This window comes from Antrostomus carolinensis, unplaced genomic scaffold, assembly GCF_000700745.2.
Source record: "Antrostomus carolinensis isolate BGI_N321 unplaced genomic scaffold, ASM70074v2 scaffold16013, whole genome shotgun sequence".
NCBI lineage: Eukaryota > Metazoa > Chordata > Aves > Caprimulgiformes > Caprimulgidae > Antrostomus > Antrostomus carolinensis.
Window position 1 is genome coordinate 2,934 of NW_010303270.1, and position 18,695 is coordinate 21,628.

Genomic DNA, 18,695 nt, shown 5'->3' on the forward strand with positions numbered 1-18,695 from the left:
CTGTGCAGCAAATCCTAGAACTCCTTTGCTTAAACCTTTACTTATCCAGTGAAAAATATAAGTCTCACCACATCTGTGTAACTCTCTTCAGCTGCTTTCCATTCCCCTCCAGGATAGCGACTTTCATTTTCATATACTTCATCAGTAAACTCAGTATGACCAGCATCAGCTTCAGTCAACAAACTGCAAGTTCAAAGGCAATACAATACTAAACCAAAAATACTTTAGTTAGCTACAGAGAATATATAGAAACAAGGTACAGAATTCTGGATTGTCCATCTTTGTGAAGTTCTATTTATTAATACAGTGTAGCCTTCAATCCATATGAGGGCTGCTTATTTTCTTAGAATGTCTTCCTAAAACTGAAGCAACTCCAGTAGTAGTAAGCAATAAGAGGAACACTACTGATAAGAATGACTGACTAGCAGGAGTGTTTTAACTGCTGTGTTATTCAGGATCTGCTTTCAACACTTCCTCTGGGAAAAAGAAAAAAACATCCTATATTTAAATGTAGGAAAACCCAAACTGCACATGACAGTTATTTGCACCTCTATTTTTTATATATCTAGCTATGCACTAAAATATATATATATATGTCTGGCATATATCCGTATATATATCTGGCAATATGTACTTAATTCTGTTCCCCTTTATTCTATTCACAAGGTAAGGAATCAATTGGCTAATATTTTTCTAACTTGCAAATAAAAGAAATAAGAGAACATTAAATCAGACGAAGTCGCCTTGATTTCCACTTGTGATTAACTGCATCAGAAAGCACTAAAGTCTGTTCTAAAATGCCATCTACTGGTCACATAAAGCCACGCAGGTTATTTTCCCATAAGAGCAGATGCAGGGCGTAAACATGCTTGTGCATTTTAACAGTAGGGATTTTTCTTTTTTCCATTATCTGAGAAAATATCTCTATGTCTATTATTGATTTCCTTCATTTCAGACTATTAACTGAAATAAAAACTATTAATTTAATATGAAAATAAGACCATCCATTAATATCTATAAACTGACACGATTTTAAAATGGATCAAGTAATAGCACATATTTTCCTGCACAGTTTTTTGATAGCAACAGTTCTGTATTTTTTTTTACCATCAAAACACAAAAATTTTAAATGTGCTGAACCTTTTCTTTTAAGAAAAAAGAAAATAATCTCTTTCTCCTACTGGCTTTTGTTTGTGAAACAAGTAATTTACCCGGTCTGGTTTAACGTCTGGCAACACAAATAGCTGAACTGGCACAACTCAGGAGGTGAAAACCTCTGACAGAGCAAAACTGAACCTGCTAGAGCTGGGGGAGGATTGACACCTCATGAATTATAGTATTATTCTAATTATGTTTTTATATTGTTATGAATTATATAAGCAATACACCCATCACCACATGAGCACTTATAAACCATAAACTGGTTCCTAGGAAATGGATGCACTCTTTCTGTTGTATGTTTTATTTTACTTTTTAAAAGGTGATGTTTATTTCAGTGTTATTAACTAGCTTTGGCTATTGGCTGGCTTTTGCTATCCTAGAAAGTTCAGCTTAAAATCTCTTTCTCAGCCAAGAAAACAGAGACAAGCTTTTACTCTACACTCTGAGATTAACTCTTTTATTTCCACCTGCATAAAATAAAACAAAAAATCTGACCTTCTTTCAGGATCAACCATCCATTCTCCTTCCCACTCCCAGCCCTTTGGGGGTAGGAAGTACTCTCTTTTCAGTTTGATTTTTCCCGTGACATCAGAAAACTTGTGGCGACCAACAAGTCCTGAGGTACCCCACTTTCCAAAAAGAAGAGCCTGATTTTCATACTGTTTGAGAAGAAAGAAAAAAAAAATTAGTACTTTAGGAATAATGAAAAGTTTTAATGAGAAGTAGCGGGGGGTGGAGATTTATGTAACTGTTACAACTGAAACATTCTACTCTAATGTTTCCATTCTCTGAAATGAAGTACTCCCTTCCCACATTACTCTGCAATGTCATCATCAATTTGTTTCTTTCATTTTCTTCTATGCTGCCTGGTAAACAGTTATTCCACTGCTATACTACACTATCATCTTCTCAATTGAATGCCTCTCTGTGACTACAGTCAAACTTCCTCCAAATTAAAGCTTTGTTAAATAAAATTCCACTTCATTATTCAAAGAAGTTTCTTCTGTTCCATAAATGCACGATCCTCTCATTCTTTTCCATCTCAAATCTCCTCCTATTTATGATCTCTCATTTTGTAACATGTAAAACTGAATTACAGTCTTATCATAGAAGCCCACCAGGGGCATGATTCTGATGTCAGCCCAGTTTATATAGTGTATTTCCCTTTACGCTAATGGGATTATTTGTAGTTTATGATGGTCTTGAGTGTTCTGCTCCTATTCCTGTAAAATTGTTGGACTGCTGTATGAAGAACAAAAAATTAATAAATTCTATACTTAAATAATGGCTTTGACCATCCTTTGACTATTTTAAGTGACTTACTACAGCACTAATAAATATTTAAGCATAGCTGCAATGGTGACATAAGCCTCTAAAACTGTCATGTTTCATTAGCTATATTATATTGATATTGGTTTATATGCACCGTTAGCTAATGGGGCATATAAAAGACACCTGCAGCTTACTATTATAATTCAAAATCTCTATTTTATGCTGTGAGACTATTTTAAGCATTTTTAGTCCAAATTTGTTAACTCTTACCACTGAAATATTATCATATTAGAGCCTTTTGTCAGCAAAATCTACTGGTTTTGACCAGTTTTTCCTGTAACAGTAAATCTGCTGCTACAAAAGAACCATTATTAAGCAAAACCACTTGTATCCAAGTACCATTTGTAGAAGTGAAGAAGCAATTAAAACAAAAGGGTTATTCACACACCAAAACATAATGGTCTAGATCCCAATCTTAAATTACACTGATAAAAATCTAAAATAAATGTCTTTGAAATCACTGGAGTTAACCAGATTTTTACCTGATTGACCAGCTCAGAATCTAGTCTGCTGAAGTTCATCTGGTAGGCACAATGGACCTGACCATTAATTGCCTTGAATGGAGTCTACTTGTTTCAGTATAATGAATACTACTCTCCCTTTCTGCCTGGCATGCAAAAAAAAAAGCAAACCAGAAAAGCTCGAATTTCATTGAATTCCTTATACTCATGTCCAAGTTTAAAGAAAGCACTGATGAACATACCATTTCTGCAAAAACACTGAACGTTCCCTCTGCAAAGCTATTAAACTTCTTTTCAACTGCACTCAGCCCAAGCCAAATGTTAATTCGCAGCTCCACAGGCATTTTGACGTCCTTCGTCTTATCCTGTGGGTACTGGCACATGAACAGAAAAAAATTATTCTTTGTTCTGTTATGCAGGTATTGTAGCTTTCAGTAAAATATATACAATAACACAGAGATATGACTGATAATACATGATTTATTTATCTCTTCCTGTACTGCATTTCCTCAAACAACAGTAAGAAATAGTTCAGGAAGGAACATTATTTAAATGGCACCTGCCTAGGGCATGTAAAAACCAACCACAGTAACAGTAATATCATCCCTGTTCATGTATATTCTCTCCCAAATTTCATCCAGCAATGAAATTTTAATTATGACAATAAGTTAAAAATTCAATGTTGATGTTACTATTTCTCATCAGGAGTCTGCAAATATAGAGGTTAGTCAGAATGGTTCACTAAATGTAGAAGCATGATAAGGAGACTTGCATAAAAACAAGCTTGTCTGCATTGAAGCATCAATCAATATAGCTGCTAGTACAGTGACAAACTGTAAATGCTATTGTTGTACAGTCAGATTGCCTTTTTCTGGTTATTTCAAATAAAGACAATATAAACTTAAATGGAAAAAGGCATTCCTATTCAAGAGCAAGACTCAATGCAGAGAGACATGCTAGGGAACTTCTGGCTGTAGACATGCTCTGTATTACTTGCAAAAAAACATCCAAATCTTTGAATAGGTTTTTGGAACTTCTCTGACTTACACTAATTATTCCCTCTGAAAGTCTCCATGTCCAACCCCAAAACACCAACCCTAGTAGCGCTTTAAAAGTCCTATCACAATTTTCAGCTCTTTCAGAAAAGCCTCAGAGTTAGGGGCTGATGCTCATTCTAACTGGCTTACAATGAACTTTACATTACAACTTCTGTGATATTTTGAAGAAGTTCTATGCAGTTTGGCTTTTAATCTGTCCTGAGTTTTGCCACCTCATTGTTCATAATTTGCACATTTCAAGCTCATGTCAGAATGTATCAGGGTTTAGGGAGTTCAAGTTATTTTTTAAGGGGAGGGGGAAAAATAAAAAGTACCTTTAGGAAGATTGTTTGTGTCTTTCCACAATATTTACCAGATGATTCGGGGCTTGTTGTGGAATACAGCACTTGGTGTGCAGGAACACGAGCATAAGCCAGTCTTTTCTCCCCTCGGATCATCCATATGATCACATCGGGCATACTGTTTTGTGGCTGTGGATTATTTGTGGGGAAAAGAAAGTTAAGAAGAGTAATTAATAGAATGCTAAACTAATCTAATGCTTAGACAACAGAAACATAAATCGGGATTTATGTCAAAGGATTTATCCTTTAGAATCAATGATTAACATGTATTTTATGATAAATAGAGGAAATTGTTTTACTTTGCAAGTAACGCAATATATAGTTCTGAAACAATTATTAAAATACCATCGAGATTGCTGGAAAGCACATAAGTTTTATTAAAAAAACAGTGCCTATATCTTTTGCAAATTTTTCTAGAGACGTTTTGTATCTCAATTCCTTTATGGCAACTATAGTGACTGATCCCAAATGCAAATGCTTTGGATTGACCTGCTACATATTTAAGTGCTTGTAATGCTTCCACGTTAAGGGTGGCTCACCATAAGACTTCTAGCAGAAGACAGAAGCAGGCTACTATCTTTTTGCAGCTTTGTGCACACCTTTGTATGCTAGCTGCATGTCTGCCAAATTAACAGCTCTTTTAAAAAAATCAGTAACTTTTCAAAGCTGAGGTGACAAAAATTAAAACATTTCTACAGTGTTTTGAAAACCAGTTATGAGATAAAAGAGATGAAAACTTGAGATGTTGCTGAAATGCAGAAACAAACAGATTTAACTGTGTTAGTTGATTACTATGGCTAACAAGCTGTGGAAGTACAACATATATCCTGCAGTCCCTGAACCAGCAATGTGATTTACAATTCTGGAATAAAAGAAAGGACAAAATACTGTCACTTCAAACAGAATAGAGTCTATTCTACAAATCACAGAGTGGTTATTTCCCAACACATGTTCTCAGTGAAGACAGCTAACACACTAGAATATCATATTTAAGTAAATCCTAATTACAGAGGGGAACATGTTTACTTTCATAGCATCTTAAATTACTGTTCATTCTAAGAAGAGTAGATATTGATCAGCAGTGAACACCACACCAGTTTGTGTTAGACAGCTATTTCTAAACTAACTGAATCACTGGTATTGTGTAGTACTAACCTCTTCACTCAGTTGCAGTAATTTATCCAACCAGTCCTCAATTTCTGTCAGAGTGGCTTTCAAATCAGTAGCTTCATTTCTCATCCTTGCTGCTGCTTCTCCAATCTGTTTGAGAGACTTGAGGCGCAGTTTTTCTATCTGAGTGTCAAGGACTGTAATATTAGATTTGCCTTCTATGAGGGGAAATGGTTTACTGAAAAAAAGAATATTTATTATCGTTAGTAATCTAAGTGGATTTTATTTAGCTACACACTAAATACAGACATGCATACAGTGGCAACAGATTGAGTGTTGTTAGTTCCTGTGATTGAAAACCACCAGAACAGTGCTATAGCATCTCTTTCTGCAGAGATTTCCACCTGCCAGCGTGTTTACAGTAAGCAAGGGAACGGCTGCGCTTCCATAACAAGCACTAATGTAGAACAGCTCCAGGTGTATGCTTTAATGTAATTGCTGCCAACCAAATGAAGCAAAATCCATTTCCTTGTATATTCAAATTAGAAAATTATTGTCTCAAAATGTACATCTCTAAGATGAAATCAGTGCTTTCAGACCAAGAGTAGGTTCCTTTCCTTCACTGGAAACAGTAAATTCTCAGAATCTCAATATACAAATACAGCTTGTGACTATGACTAGAGTTATCTAAATCTCTGGCATCAAAACATGGAAGAACTCCAAAATAATTCCATGGCACAGAACTTCTGAGTCACCAGAGGGCAGAGTATCTATTCAATGAAACCAGAAAATCCTGTACCATCACAGTAGAACCCAGAAAAACAGCCTTTTTGAGTTGGGGGTGGTTTGAGAAAAAGGCAGGTTTTCAAGGATCAGTTACTATATCCCTTTAACAGAATTAAGAGGCTGTTAACGTGATACTTTTTGAAAAAAATAAAAAAAAAAAATTCTACTGCCAAGTTTGAAAAGACTAACTCTTCTCTGACCTTTTTTTAATGACAAGCCACGCACTTTTAAGGGCTTTGATTCTGCAAAACCTTGATACTGACTATTGTGCCTTCCACTGCAGTTAGCTCTACTAATCTGAATGCAAATGCTGCCTGCCCTGAGTGCAAGTACTTACACAGGAATCAAATATACCCGATCAGAACTTCCAGAAAGCCACCTCATTTTAGGTTTAAATACTGCACTGAAAACTCTCTCAAATTCCTAACTCATTTAAACTTCAGCATGGCAAGGAAAATTGTTCTATGACTTCAACACAGGGAATTATGTCTTTGACACAGGTTTCAAGAGTTTGCTGAAAAAAACATAAAGAGCATTGTATCCCATGAACAGCAGGAAGCTCATCTGGCTGATATATCTAGGTGCTATTGCTCCATAACTGTTGAGTGATAAGATATTTCATAAAATAATGGACTGAATTCATAACAGTGCAGATGTGTGTCAGGAGGATGGGTTGACATAACTGACATAAACCCTGAAGTTCCTACACTCACTAGATGGCTCCATGTGACAATACTTTGCCCTTCACGTTTTGCTTCCCAAGTCAGTTCTTTCTCCCTGTATTCTTCCCGATCACAGCAGGTATTCTATGAGGTTACTAGTTTATATTTTGACATAAGCTTTCTATCATATAATTCTTTTCTAGTATATACTGATCCCCACTGTTTGCTTCTTCCTCTGTTCACTTTTATATTGGCTCTACAACTTGATGAATTTGTTCTCTCACTTCATGTTCTCTGTAATTTCCTCTAATGGATAATAACTGTTCTCTCATTTGCTCTTTCCTGTTCCTGTGCTGTTGCATCACCCACTTGTTTAATGTTTTTCAAGCGTCTCTTCCCACCTCAATGTCTCCCTCTATTCATGTCTCTTTCTCATACAATTCCTTCCTCTCTATTTACTTATGTGCTGATTCCTATTGCCTTCTCTGAACACTCCTATACCTACAGACATGTTGACTAAAGGCTTGTTCAGAAATATCATCTTTATGGCCCTTAAGCTCTAAATAGCTTTTTAAAAAATTTTATTCTGGGCTTACCAGTAAATCGCAGAATTTCTCCCTTCTTCAGTTTCAGAAATAACATTGAAACATGGGTAAACAAACGGTACATGAGGAATTCTAAAGCAGGCAAGATGGTAGAAGGGCAGCAGAGATCCACAATTTCACATTTTCAGAACAGTCCTGTCTTAGATTTTTTTCAAGAGATCCTGTTTTATTACTGCCAGTGACTAAGATAAAGGATTACAAAACTAGATGGATGACTTCATTGTCAATATCCATGCTGTTTTATTACTTTCAGAGACTTTTGGAATTCCAGTTCTCAGGTCATTTCATAGTGGTAATCAGTTTTACAGTCCTTAGAATTTGTTTTCTGACTTAGTAAAGGCAATAGTGAAGATTCTGAACAGGTCTAGAATGATAACCTAAGAGATTAAAAAGGTACTTTTACCTTATATCTTCTGTAAGTTCATCAATCAGCTTCAACCACATCTCAGCTAATCGGTTTTCAGAAATTTTAGCCTGCATTCCTGATTTTAAGGTGGCTAAGTTGGATTGCTGAGGAATTTAAAAGAAAATGATTTGCACTTATAAAATTCCATTGTGGTATTATGGTCAATATGAGTTTCAAGACTTTAATCTTTAATTTGTTTGTATAAAGCCCAAACCAAAAAAGAGTCAGATGGTCAAACCTTATTCATATCTAACAGGACTATTCCTACGTTATTTCTCACTGTATTTAAAAATACCTGATAATGCACCTAACTAATAACAGATAGACAAGTAACGGTTCTACAGACTTAACATTCCTGAAGACTCTTCCTTCCTGTAGGAATGCCCTGCAGATTGAAGCAGGAGTGTGTTGGGCCTTGCTAGAATACAGACCTATGATTAGCAGTACCATTTGTGACACTAAGCTATTTTCAAATTTTAAAAGGAAAAAAGGAGGGAAAAGTGTCAGAAAACTGTTCTGCAGTTTTCTCAAAATGTCACTTTTTGATTACACCTTTAAATGAAAAAAAGTAAAAATGAAAAGCATATCAGCAAAAGAAAGATCTTAAGTGTCTTACCAGTCTTTCAGTCATGTTTAGGATTACATTCACAGGGTCTAATCTGTGACTTATGTCCTCCCAAAAGGAAGTCAGCGTTACAACTGGTTTTGTGTTTGCCCATGGCAAGTAGTAATAATAATTACCTGGTGTGAAACATTTGTATGTCAGCGTTAGAATTCATGACAGGAATATATACATTCTTTCCCATAACTTACCAATGTAGATAGCACATTAATATAAGTGTATCTCTGAAATAAAATATTCAAGTAATTATTTTCCAGAGTAAATCTGATTACTTCTTTTGATACACAGAAAAAAAGAGCTCCTGCTGTTTGCAGTTAATTAAAAAAGTTATAGCCAAAATATATTTTCCTGTAATCTAGTTAGGTTGTTTTCTTCTAGGCTGCCAGACACTTGGTTTAAAAACAAGTTTTGATTTTATTCTAAATCAGAATGTTCAAAGAGTATTTTCCCTATTTAACCCCTATTTTTAGATACCTATTAAAAATGTGATTTTTTTTTCTTGCTAGTTTTCCTGTGCATATCTAGTACATGGTCAAATGATTTCACTGAATTATGTGAAAATTTCTTTAATAACCTCAGTAGGCTTTGCAGCATGTATTCCATAAATATAACTTCAGCTCAAAAGCTGTGAAGAGCCACATGATCTTTTCTGTCATGTTTTCAACTAAGTTTTTAGTGCAGTTAGGGCTGTCTTTCCAAAGCTATAAAATACCACCTCAAAAAGAGAATTTTACATTATTTTATCCCCACGCCAGCAGCATCCTTACCATCAAAAACAGCACGACTGTACTGAGTTGTGGATGCCAAAGGTTTACAGGTGGTATCAAACTTGTTGCCATAGTTACCAATGCTGACTTCAAACTGGATAGGCTCACCAGTGTCTTGCAGCATGGTAGCAGAATGAAACACAGCAGCCAAGCAGAACTTCCGTCTGCGCTGGTATTTCTACAAGAACAACCATTTTAGTTATATTTCAATATTTGTAAAACAGGATCCACAGTTATAGAAAACAATAGCAATTCCTTAATGGAAATAATTTTAATATTTTCACCAGTTTCTAAGAAGCAACCAAAAATATGTAACGTGTATAATAAATTAGTGTCCTTTAGATTATAAAAATGTTTCAAATTAACATTTCATGCTACCGGGGTATGACATTTTTGTAGCCACACCATCAATTGTTTCAATTTTAGAAAGTTAGATTGTTCTTCAAAAATAACCAGCCAAGGCACATCTTCATTACCAACACTGACAATAAAACAAGGATTTACCTCAACAACCAGCAAGTCATCATTAGGAATCATCTCTAACTTTTTACTAACAGGTTTGCTTTCAAGTATTGTAGATAGTTCAACCAGAATTCTCCCTCTGTAAGCAACTCCTTCTCCCTGTAACATAAACACACATTGAATCCAATTTAATATATTTCTCCTAAACTAGCATACTCTTTCTTTAGCTGTACATGATTCTGGCTTCACTGAAGTGTTCTCAAAACTTCTGCAGAGGCATGTATGTACATATTTGAGAATTTGAAATAAAGCAGTTAGCTTTAATTAATACTAGAAGTGAAAAATATATATTTACAAAAACAAGAGAAGAAAAAATACAAATGCCTGCAGAGATACAGAAGGTGAAAATCATCCAAAACACTGCTGCTTCTTCAAAACCACCTTTAAAACAAAACCAAGTAAGAATGGAAAACACTATCATACTTCCTTATTTATCATAAATATAAAATATTATTCAAAAAGAAACACCACAGGCAGTGTAATATGAAACAAACAAACAAAAACCCCATTAAAATGAATCCATTAATTGACTGAAAACAATAGGGGTTAATCCTTTTATTCAGAACAATGAGTAACGAAACTGACCTTTCCGAAGTTTAATTCATCATATGGGTCTGGGAATCCAGTGTATTCTCTTGGACTTCCATAAAAGTTTAGGTAACAGGGCCCAAATGTTGGTAAAAATCCAACGTCAGTTTCTCCAGTGTTTACTAACAGAAAATAGTACCATTATATCTTTGTTAATTATCATTCAGAGCCAGAAAAACAATTAACATTACTATCAAACCCAGTAGAACAAATGTTAGGTATTAGTTAGGTATTAGTTATTAGTAAAACCACTTTATTCTCTGGGTATACTTGAATTTCAAGTAATTATACCGGTGACTGTGCTTGTTCCTCCATTTTACAGTACTTACTAGATACTACTTCATGCAGTAAAAAACTCACAGAATAAACAGAACTACTCCACTCCAAATTATCAGGTTTCATTTGTATGAAAGAGTAATACACTCTTTGGTTAGCAGAGAACATATTTTCTAGAAATAAATGAAACTGAGTAAAACAACATTTGCAATCATTTAAATGCATAGGTTCTTGCTGTTCTTGCTAAACAGCTACAAAAAAGATGCACACCTCAGCAGAAAAAACCCTACTGTTTGGCATAGTTAAACCTACTATTCTGATTTTTAAATATTTTTTCTGTTGTTATATTTCAGGGTAACACACAGACTACTGCAAACGATAATCATAACTCCTACAGTGCATTGTTTCTCACAAGCTCCCTTTTCAGTAAGCTAAAATTCAAACAAAACTGATAAACCCTAATTGGTATGCTATTCTTATTCCATGACTATTGGAATTTCCAAAAATGTCTTAATCTAGCAAAAAATATCATAAGGATTTAGATATTTTTGTCAGTTTTAATAGCTACATAATGTACACTCCACAGAAGCATTTTACAGTACTAGAGCTGTTCGCGCCTCAGGAAGTCCTACAACTTTATGGGTGGAAGGCAGAGACTCTCCAGGAGACTTTAGGAAAGTCATTTGTCTCCAAAATAATCTGGGCCAAGAAAGCAGAAAGTATGATCAGACTCACCTACAAGAGCCAGAGTTTGAACATAGACTGGGGAAGCAAGAGAGGCTAAGGCTGGGAGGGCAAAAACACTTTTAAGAGGCCTGAGCTAAGATGGGTGCCTACAGGTTTCTAGCTGTATACTCCACGTTATATAGTTTGTGTATACATGGAAACTGTACACCAAAGCTATTGTTTATTTTCAGATATTTAAGATACCTAAGAATCAGAAGGTATTTCCATTGCTAATGCTTTCTGTCATAATTTTGTATTTTTGAACAGTGTTCTGGTTTTTAGCAGAAAAATATATATAGGAAAGCCTTAGCTGTATTACTACTGTTCTATTTTGGATTTGCATTCATGCTTGCAAATTTATTAGATGAATGGGACTCCAAAAAGCTTTTTTTAGAAAGAATGAAAATCTATACTTAAGGGAGTTAATTGTTCTTTCAGTAACAACCACATACCAAGGCTATCGATTGACAAATTTGATGAGTAGTTCAAAGAGAATTAGAACAAGGTGAGCAACACACATGCAGAAAAATACTGCGTAGTCTTGAGCAAACAGGAAAGATTCTGTATTCTTTTCCTTCCTGTATGCTAGCTTTTGTCTTTGAACAAATGATCCTGGTATAAAAAAAAAGACAAGAATCAGTTCTAAACAGTTATCACTTGGAGTGATCTGCGGCACAAAGAAGGATGCATTTATCACAGGAAAGGACGTCTGTGATAAGAAGTGAAAATAAAAGGTTGCGCCTTCTATGACTTTGCCGCTGTGACTACTGAGTGATGCAAACGGATAATAAAAATGATTGTGATGTCTTGATGTAATTTCCTGTCAACACAAAGTCACATAAAATCTGCAGAATATAAAATAAAGATTTACAGTTCTCTGTTTTGTGTTTGCATATTTTTAGATCCTTACATCTCAACGAGAAATGGATCAAAATTTGAATGCAAAAGAATTCAGACTCTTGTTGGGATACCATCCAATTTTTAAAAAATTCTAACACTGAACTGCTCACATCAGATCTCAGTATGACTAGATTTAAGACACAGATCTGTGTTGAATTAATATTCACTGCTTACTGATGCTTATAAATTAAACAGAATATAAATTTTAGAACAGAACAAAACAACAAACAAAAAACCCCTCCTAAACCTGGAATAAAAAGAATATTTTTTGTATTAGTTTACATTTAAAATTCAATTGTGTACACTTAGAAGTTGGATGATCATGTCTTACAGAAAGGGATTCTGAAAATTTATTTCAGACTTTAACTTAATGTTACTTTATTAAGAAAGAAAGATAGTAAATGATGTATTTGTATGGATGAAATACTCCAGTTGTACGTATTTCTCACTATATAAATATTTACCACAAAGTCTTTCAAAACTGGATGTCAACCTAGACAGTTATGTAAAAAGCTGTGTCTCCAGGGTTTAACAGAATCTAATCTCATTTTTCAGACAAGTTAGCTAAGCATAAGCAAAACAGCCACTAATTATTTTATTTTAGGCAGTTACTTACTTCTGCGGGGCTCTGCAGCTGCAAACAGCGTTGCAATCTCATAGCGAAGTTAACAAGTGCAAGCCATTGTTAGAGCACTTTATAACTGAAGCAGCTGCATGCTCAACTCTAAAACACAGCTTGAACTGCCAGTCAAACAGAAAAACCTTCAAACCAGTTCCAGTGCCAAAACTGTTTTATACAGTCAGTTACGTTTTATACTCTTTAATCATAATGGTGAAGTCTTTTAAACAAGTAATCATTAAAACATATTTAAGATAGTCAGTTTTCTTAGGCAACACTTCTCAGTTTGGGCAATGGAAAGCAAAATCAGTAACAGATGAAGATAGAAACCTTCATATGACGAAGCCCCTGTTCCCGAAGATGAAAATTCTATATCATGAAAAGAGAAGAAGTTACATGACAAGCAACAGTAGCATTTTAAAAACAAATACATCACAAAGCAATCTGCTTTTAAAATAAAGTTGAAGGCCTGAGAAAAAAATAAAGTTCATGTGGGCTAGAATTTTGTTTCCTGATAAAAATATGAAGTTATTACTCTTCTCTTCCTTTACAAATTCCAAAGGGAAAAAAAAAAGCATGTAGCTGGCAAAATATATTGTTTTGATGGTTCTGTTTCAGCTTTGTATAGACCTCCTCCCATAAAGCAAAATTTTATTTAAAAAATTATTTAAAAACTTTAAGAACATTTAAGAAAACCACTACATTTCAGGGCCCATTAGGATATCTTCATTTACTGAAGACCACAGACTAGTTCAGTTTCCCAATCCTTTAGAAGCCAGGACAGGCTTCAGGCACAGCATTGACCTCAAGGGAAAATAATCTGTCATTTTACATGGAAATGGCTATTCCAGTGCCAGTACCTCAGTAGAGAGAGAAGCCAAGTAAAATTTTCTCAGTTACTAAGTGCCTGGGTTTGAAGTACCAGTGAGCTATGACTCAACAGCTGTTCAAGTTACACACTTATGTAGGTAGTACAAGTGATCTCTCCAGAGCTGAATTTTCCCCGACAGCCCAGCCCTTCTGTCTCTGATTTCCCATTGCCTTTTTCTGCAATCCTTTCTTTTGCCTCTGGTTAAGTGTGGGATGGATGAAAAGAATGTTTGCACAAAGTCTTACTTCAACAGCAGTACTTCTGAGAGGACTGGGTTATAAGCTTGAAGTTATGTGACGGAAAATACAGTTCCATCCAGTAAGATAAATACTTGTTCAAGTCACTGCAGGATTAGAGCCACTAATTTTTAGACTCCTGATATACCTACCAACCTAAGGATAAACTAGTCATATCATACAGATTTCATAAACACAACAGAAAAAATAGTAATTTAGATTCGTATTGTGGCAACGGTAGAAATGGTTTTGAGCCAGTGTCCTTCAGCCTAGTGTAGATAGTCAGATAAATATATCTTAGCCTGTTTAGCCATGAACTTTACAATTCCCTACAGACAACTAATATGCCGCATTATGTTCATTAAAAAGATAAAATGGGGTTTTTTGGCAAATTAACACAGAATCCTTGTCATGGAGCTGGCCCAATTGTATGAAAGATCTTGCTTTAAAAAGAAAAGGAGATTATCGATATAGATCACAAAGAAATAATCAATAAACACAATATTATATTAGAACATAAATGTAACAGGGATTTTATATTTATTTCCCAGAATTTTGGCACAGAAATGTTTTTTATAATATTGTAAAGATGACTTTTGCTACAAAGCAATTGTCCAATGGGGACAACATGTTAGGAACTTCATATCCTGCCTAACTAAATTTGTTTTCTTACAGTCAATTAGTTTTGGGTTTCAGTTTTTATGAAATTACATAAAACGACATAATCCAGTCACCTAAACTGATTGAAGCATGTAAATTAATTGTCTGTGGTTACAGCATTGCAATTAAACTCTTCATTCATAGAAGCTATTAAAATAAGGGTTACTAAGTAGTAATCTGGAGCACTGATGCAATGGGATGCATTGCTACTGATCAGAGCAGAGACTGACCCAAGTTCCCCCAGCAACGGAAAGCCGTCTAGTAGTATATGGGAAATGAGCAGGTGGCTCTAGATAGTCCCTGTAGGCTAACTACTAAGGAAGTTAGGCAGGAACATTCCCCAGCTTTTAGGTTTCCTTCCCAAAGAAAGAAGAGATGCTTATAAGGTGGCAAAAGAAGTCTTGTCTACAAGTACCCAATGAAGTAGTGATTCTGAAACAATTCTTAAATTTATGGTTTTTAAATTAAATGTCTTATTAAGTATCTTAGTAGATTTACATATCTTACTTGTGAAAGACTGTGCTATCACATAATTTTCTGAATTTGGGAAGATACTCACAACTTTATAGATAACTTTACATGTATTTATTTATATATAACTTTTTATAATATTAACTTTATATATATATAACAGAACACTGGATTTTGAATTTGTTACTGCTATTTCCATGATGATGTGGTTTAAATACTAAAATTTTAATACTTTACTTTGAAAAGTCTCACAGTATGTTTTCTAGGAGCATTGTTTTAAAAACTACAGAAACAGATAATCTTGTTGCCACAGAATTGAGGAACTATAGGAAAATATACTTTCTTAGAACACTGATCCTTGTTGTTCCTCATAACCCAAGAGAAGATAGTAAGTTACATACTGCTCAATCAATTACCTTCAACTTCTCCTCCAGAAGATGCAATTTTTGAGAGACTTAAATATGTTGTTCCTACTACATCATTTTTTGTTAGACGATCCCTACAAAAAGAAAAATGAAAGATTTTATTTAAATATAAAGCTGGTCATTAAATGCAGTCCAAGACAGTGTACACACATGTTCTATCACCTGGAATGTTTTAGTATTACTAACACAGATGGTAAGGGCTAGATACAAAAGTGGGCTGTATCATGAAGAGTCACCTGACTTCTACACTATCACCTAAACAGCAAGAGTGTTCAGTGCTCACTGCACAAAATTAACAACGCTCCCATGTTACACTAATCAGGTCTCTTGTAAAGAAACTGTAAAGGAAGATACTTAAACACTTCCTTAAATATTCTCATAGACTGTAAAAATACCTGACATCTATAGAACCAGACTTTTCTTCACTTAATATAATTTACCTTGTCTAGTATTTTGATTAAAAGTCATAACTCACCAATCAACGACTGCAAGTTTTATTTTCTCACACATTGAGGGAAACTGAAAAAAAAACCCAGTTAAAATAAAATAATCTGTTACTTATTTCACCTCTGTAATGTTAATGCCGAGTTTCTACAGAAACAAGAAAAAAAACCTGACCTTGATTTGAAGATAAATAATTTGATTCCACTCTGGATTAGCATTTTTCTCAATTATATTTGTGCAAACCTGCAAAAAATGAAAAAAATGAAATCAACTATACAACACTTGAAAGATAAAACAGACAAAAAAGCATACACTAGCTATGATTTAGGATAAATCACATTCTGTTTGGTAAGATGAGTGGTTTACGCAATGAGGCATTAGTTTTCAGTTGGTAAATACTGCTAAACCAATCTGCATATGCAACTTCAATGACTATTGGGAGAGAAAAGAAAAATTTTTAACAGCATTTAAACCTGATACTGGAGTTACCCTACAGCAGGAAAAAGCTTGTTATTTCCACTAGCTTCAGTTTAACATGCTTTCACACTAGTACTGATCTCTTTTATCACAGCAGATAAATGAGACAAAAGAATGACTTGATTCCAGCTTGCTTTACACAGATTTTAAAGTAGGTGAAGAATATACTCTATGGGAGAGCCTGTATTATTTGCTAGTCATGTCTACTGAAGATCCTCTCCTGGGAGTGGCCACTTGACTATATAACACAAAAAAGGACTGACATTTTTTTCTTAAAAAAAAAAGAAAAGATTGGCTACCAATGAATATAGGTTATGCTATTGTTCTTCAGCTTAAATTTGAAATTTGGTATTCTAAGGAACACATTAGTAATAAAAGGTAGAAATGCTGTTAACCTGCCCAGAAAGATATGTACAATCAGTTACAAAAAAGCAATCAGGAATAACCGGTAGGCGAGTCATCTGGCACGCATCAGTTCCTAGCATTTAGTCATACATTCCTTTTATTAGTCATCAGCTTTACACCCATTGTACTGTTCCTCGTAGTTTGTCCTTATTTTTGAAGTGAACTTTAGGGCTGGTGGTTTTTTATTTCCATAATTTCAGTAAACTTAAAAATGTATATTGGCATAGGAAATCTGTTCTCAGGACTATGATTACAATGCGAAGATTCACTTATTTACTAAATTACCTTTTTCCCAGCAAAAGAAACTTCCACAAATGGATCTACCAGGTTTTTCTTGTCTGCTTCTCCTCCAAATATTTCCTTGACAGTCTGTGCAAAAGCATCATCCACTGGATAGGTGTCAAAAAAAAATTGTTTATGGTTTTGTGGTTTGTTTTTTTTTTATTCTGTCTAAATAATACATTGCCCACAGCAATCCCACCAAAATTAACCAGTTTACAGATCTAGGTAGGGTGAAGTCTAATCTGGTAAACAAAATTCTGAAGAGTATTGCTGGTAAAAATGGAGAATTTAGGCTTAGGAGCAATTTCAATAATATAAACTTTTGAATCACCATAAGGAGTGCTGATGTGCTCTTGAATTTAGAGGCATAGTTGTACTTGAAAAAACATTACATGTACCTGTAGTCACAGATATAAATGAGAAATTATGCTAAGAAGGGATAAAAAGCCACTTATATTCTATCAGAAAACACATATGACATATAATGAGAGGAACAGCCTTTGTCTCAGCAATATGAGGTTGACGGAAGACCTCTCTAAATAAATTAAGGTCAAACTGCTTACAAGCTCCCCTGCCCTCCAAGGCTGTTTATTTAAGCTTAGGTGTTCAATTTATAGCCCACAAACTGCACACAGTTTTCTGGGATACAGCCAGTTCCTAGTTACTTATTTCCTGTGGCCGCTCAGGAGCAGGTTGCTGGCAATGCAGACTGCCTTGGCCATCACAGCAGTGGCTGGCTGATTTCAGCAGTCCTGTGGTCTTTCCACCATTGCAAAATAGCTGCAGCTATGAGCACCTATGAACAAGAATTAATGGATTCCTGGGAAAAGGAAGGTGCAAGGGGCCATCAGCAGTATTACTTATCTACCAGGATTTAAATGGCCTTGGAAAAGAGAACTGCAGGAAATCAGCTGTCTGATAACCTCTTGGAAGTGGGCAGGGATTGGAAGACAACAAGTTAACACATGCACTGTATATTTGAGCTAGACACACAGAACATCCAGCTTATCTGCAGATCAACTGTACTTGAATGTTAGTTACTTCCATGTAACTTCTGTGATTGGAGAAGGGCTAATGAAGATGACCCTTTCCCACTACCAGAAGCTGTGTGGCACACACAACCACAGATGAACGTTACTAATCTAATGGGTAATCCATTAAATTATCCATTAGAACAATTAAGTAGACTTACTGAGTATTACCAAAGGACTTGAAATGGGCTACTTAAGCCATCACAGAATTATTGACTCAAGTAACAATGTAAAACACTCAAGATGTTTTATGTTCAAGGAATGTTTCTCAACAGCTAACACAAGTATTTCAAATGGTAGCCAAATACACTGATGGACAAGTAGCAAGAAGCTATGTACTTTGCGGAATGTCCTCAGCTCTGTAGATTTTGAGAAGAAAAGTGACCCATCGAAGTGCAATTCCAGCAGGTAATAAGAGATTGCTCTCCACATCATCGCTTTCATTATCTCT

The 18,695-nt window shown here is 35.0% G+C and overlaps 1 protein-coding gene across 1 annotated transcript in view; it reads right to left on the reverse strand.

The window, feature by feature from the left end:
- The window catches only part of MYOF (myoferlin), a gene marked incomplete at its 3' end in the record, with an annotated part of 49,568 nt that overhangs the window by 2,913 nt on the left and 27,960 nt on the right, over window positions 1–18,695 (reverse strand). Inside the window, 16 exon segments of the mRNA XM_010164048.1 lie at window positions 70–183; window positions 1,657–1,820; window positions 3,197–3,328; window positions 4,327–4,482; window positions 5,509–5,701; window positions 7,920–8,026; window positions 8,539–8,663; window positions 9,312–9,489; window positions 9,816–9,932; window positions 10,419–10,543; window positions 13,273–13,311; window positions 15,597–15,679; window positions 16,081–16,124; window positions 16,224–16,292; window positions 17,217–17,320; window positions 18,584–18,693. Of these exon segments, the coding sequence (XP_010162350.1) occupies window positions 70–183; window positions 1,657–1,820; window positions 3,197–3,328; window positions 4,327–4,482; window positions 5,509–5,701; window positions 7,920–8,026; window positions 8,539–8,663; window positions 9,312–9,489; window positions 9,816–9,932; window positions 10,419–10,543; window positions 13,273–13,311; window positions 15,597–15,679; window positions 16,081–16,124; window positions 16,224–16,292; window positions 17,217–17,320; window positions 18,584–18,693 (1,860 nt within the window).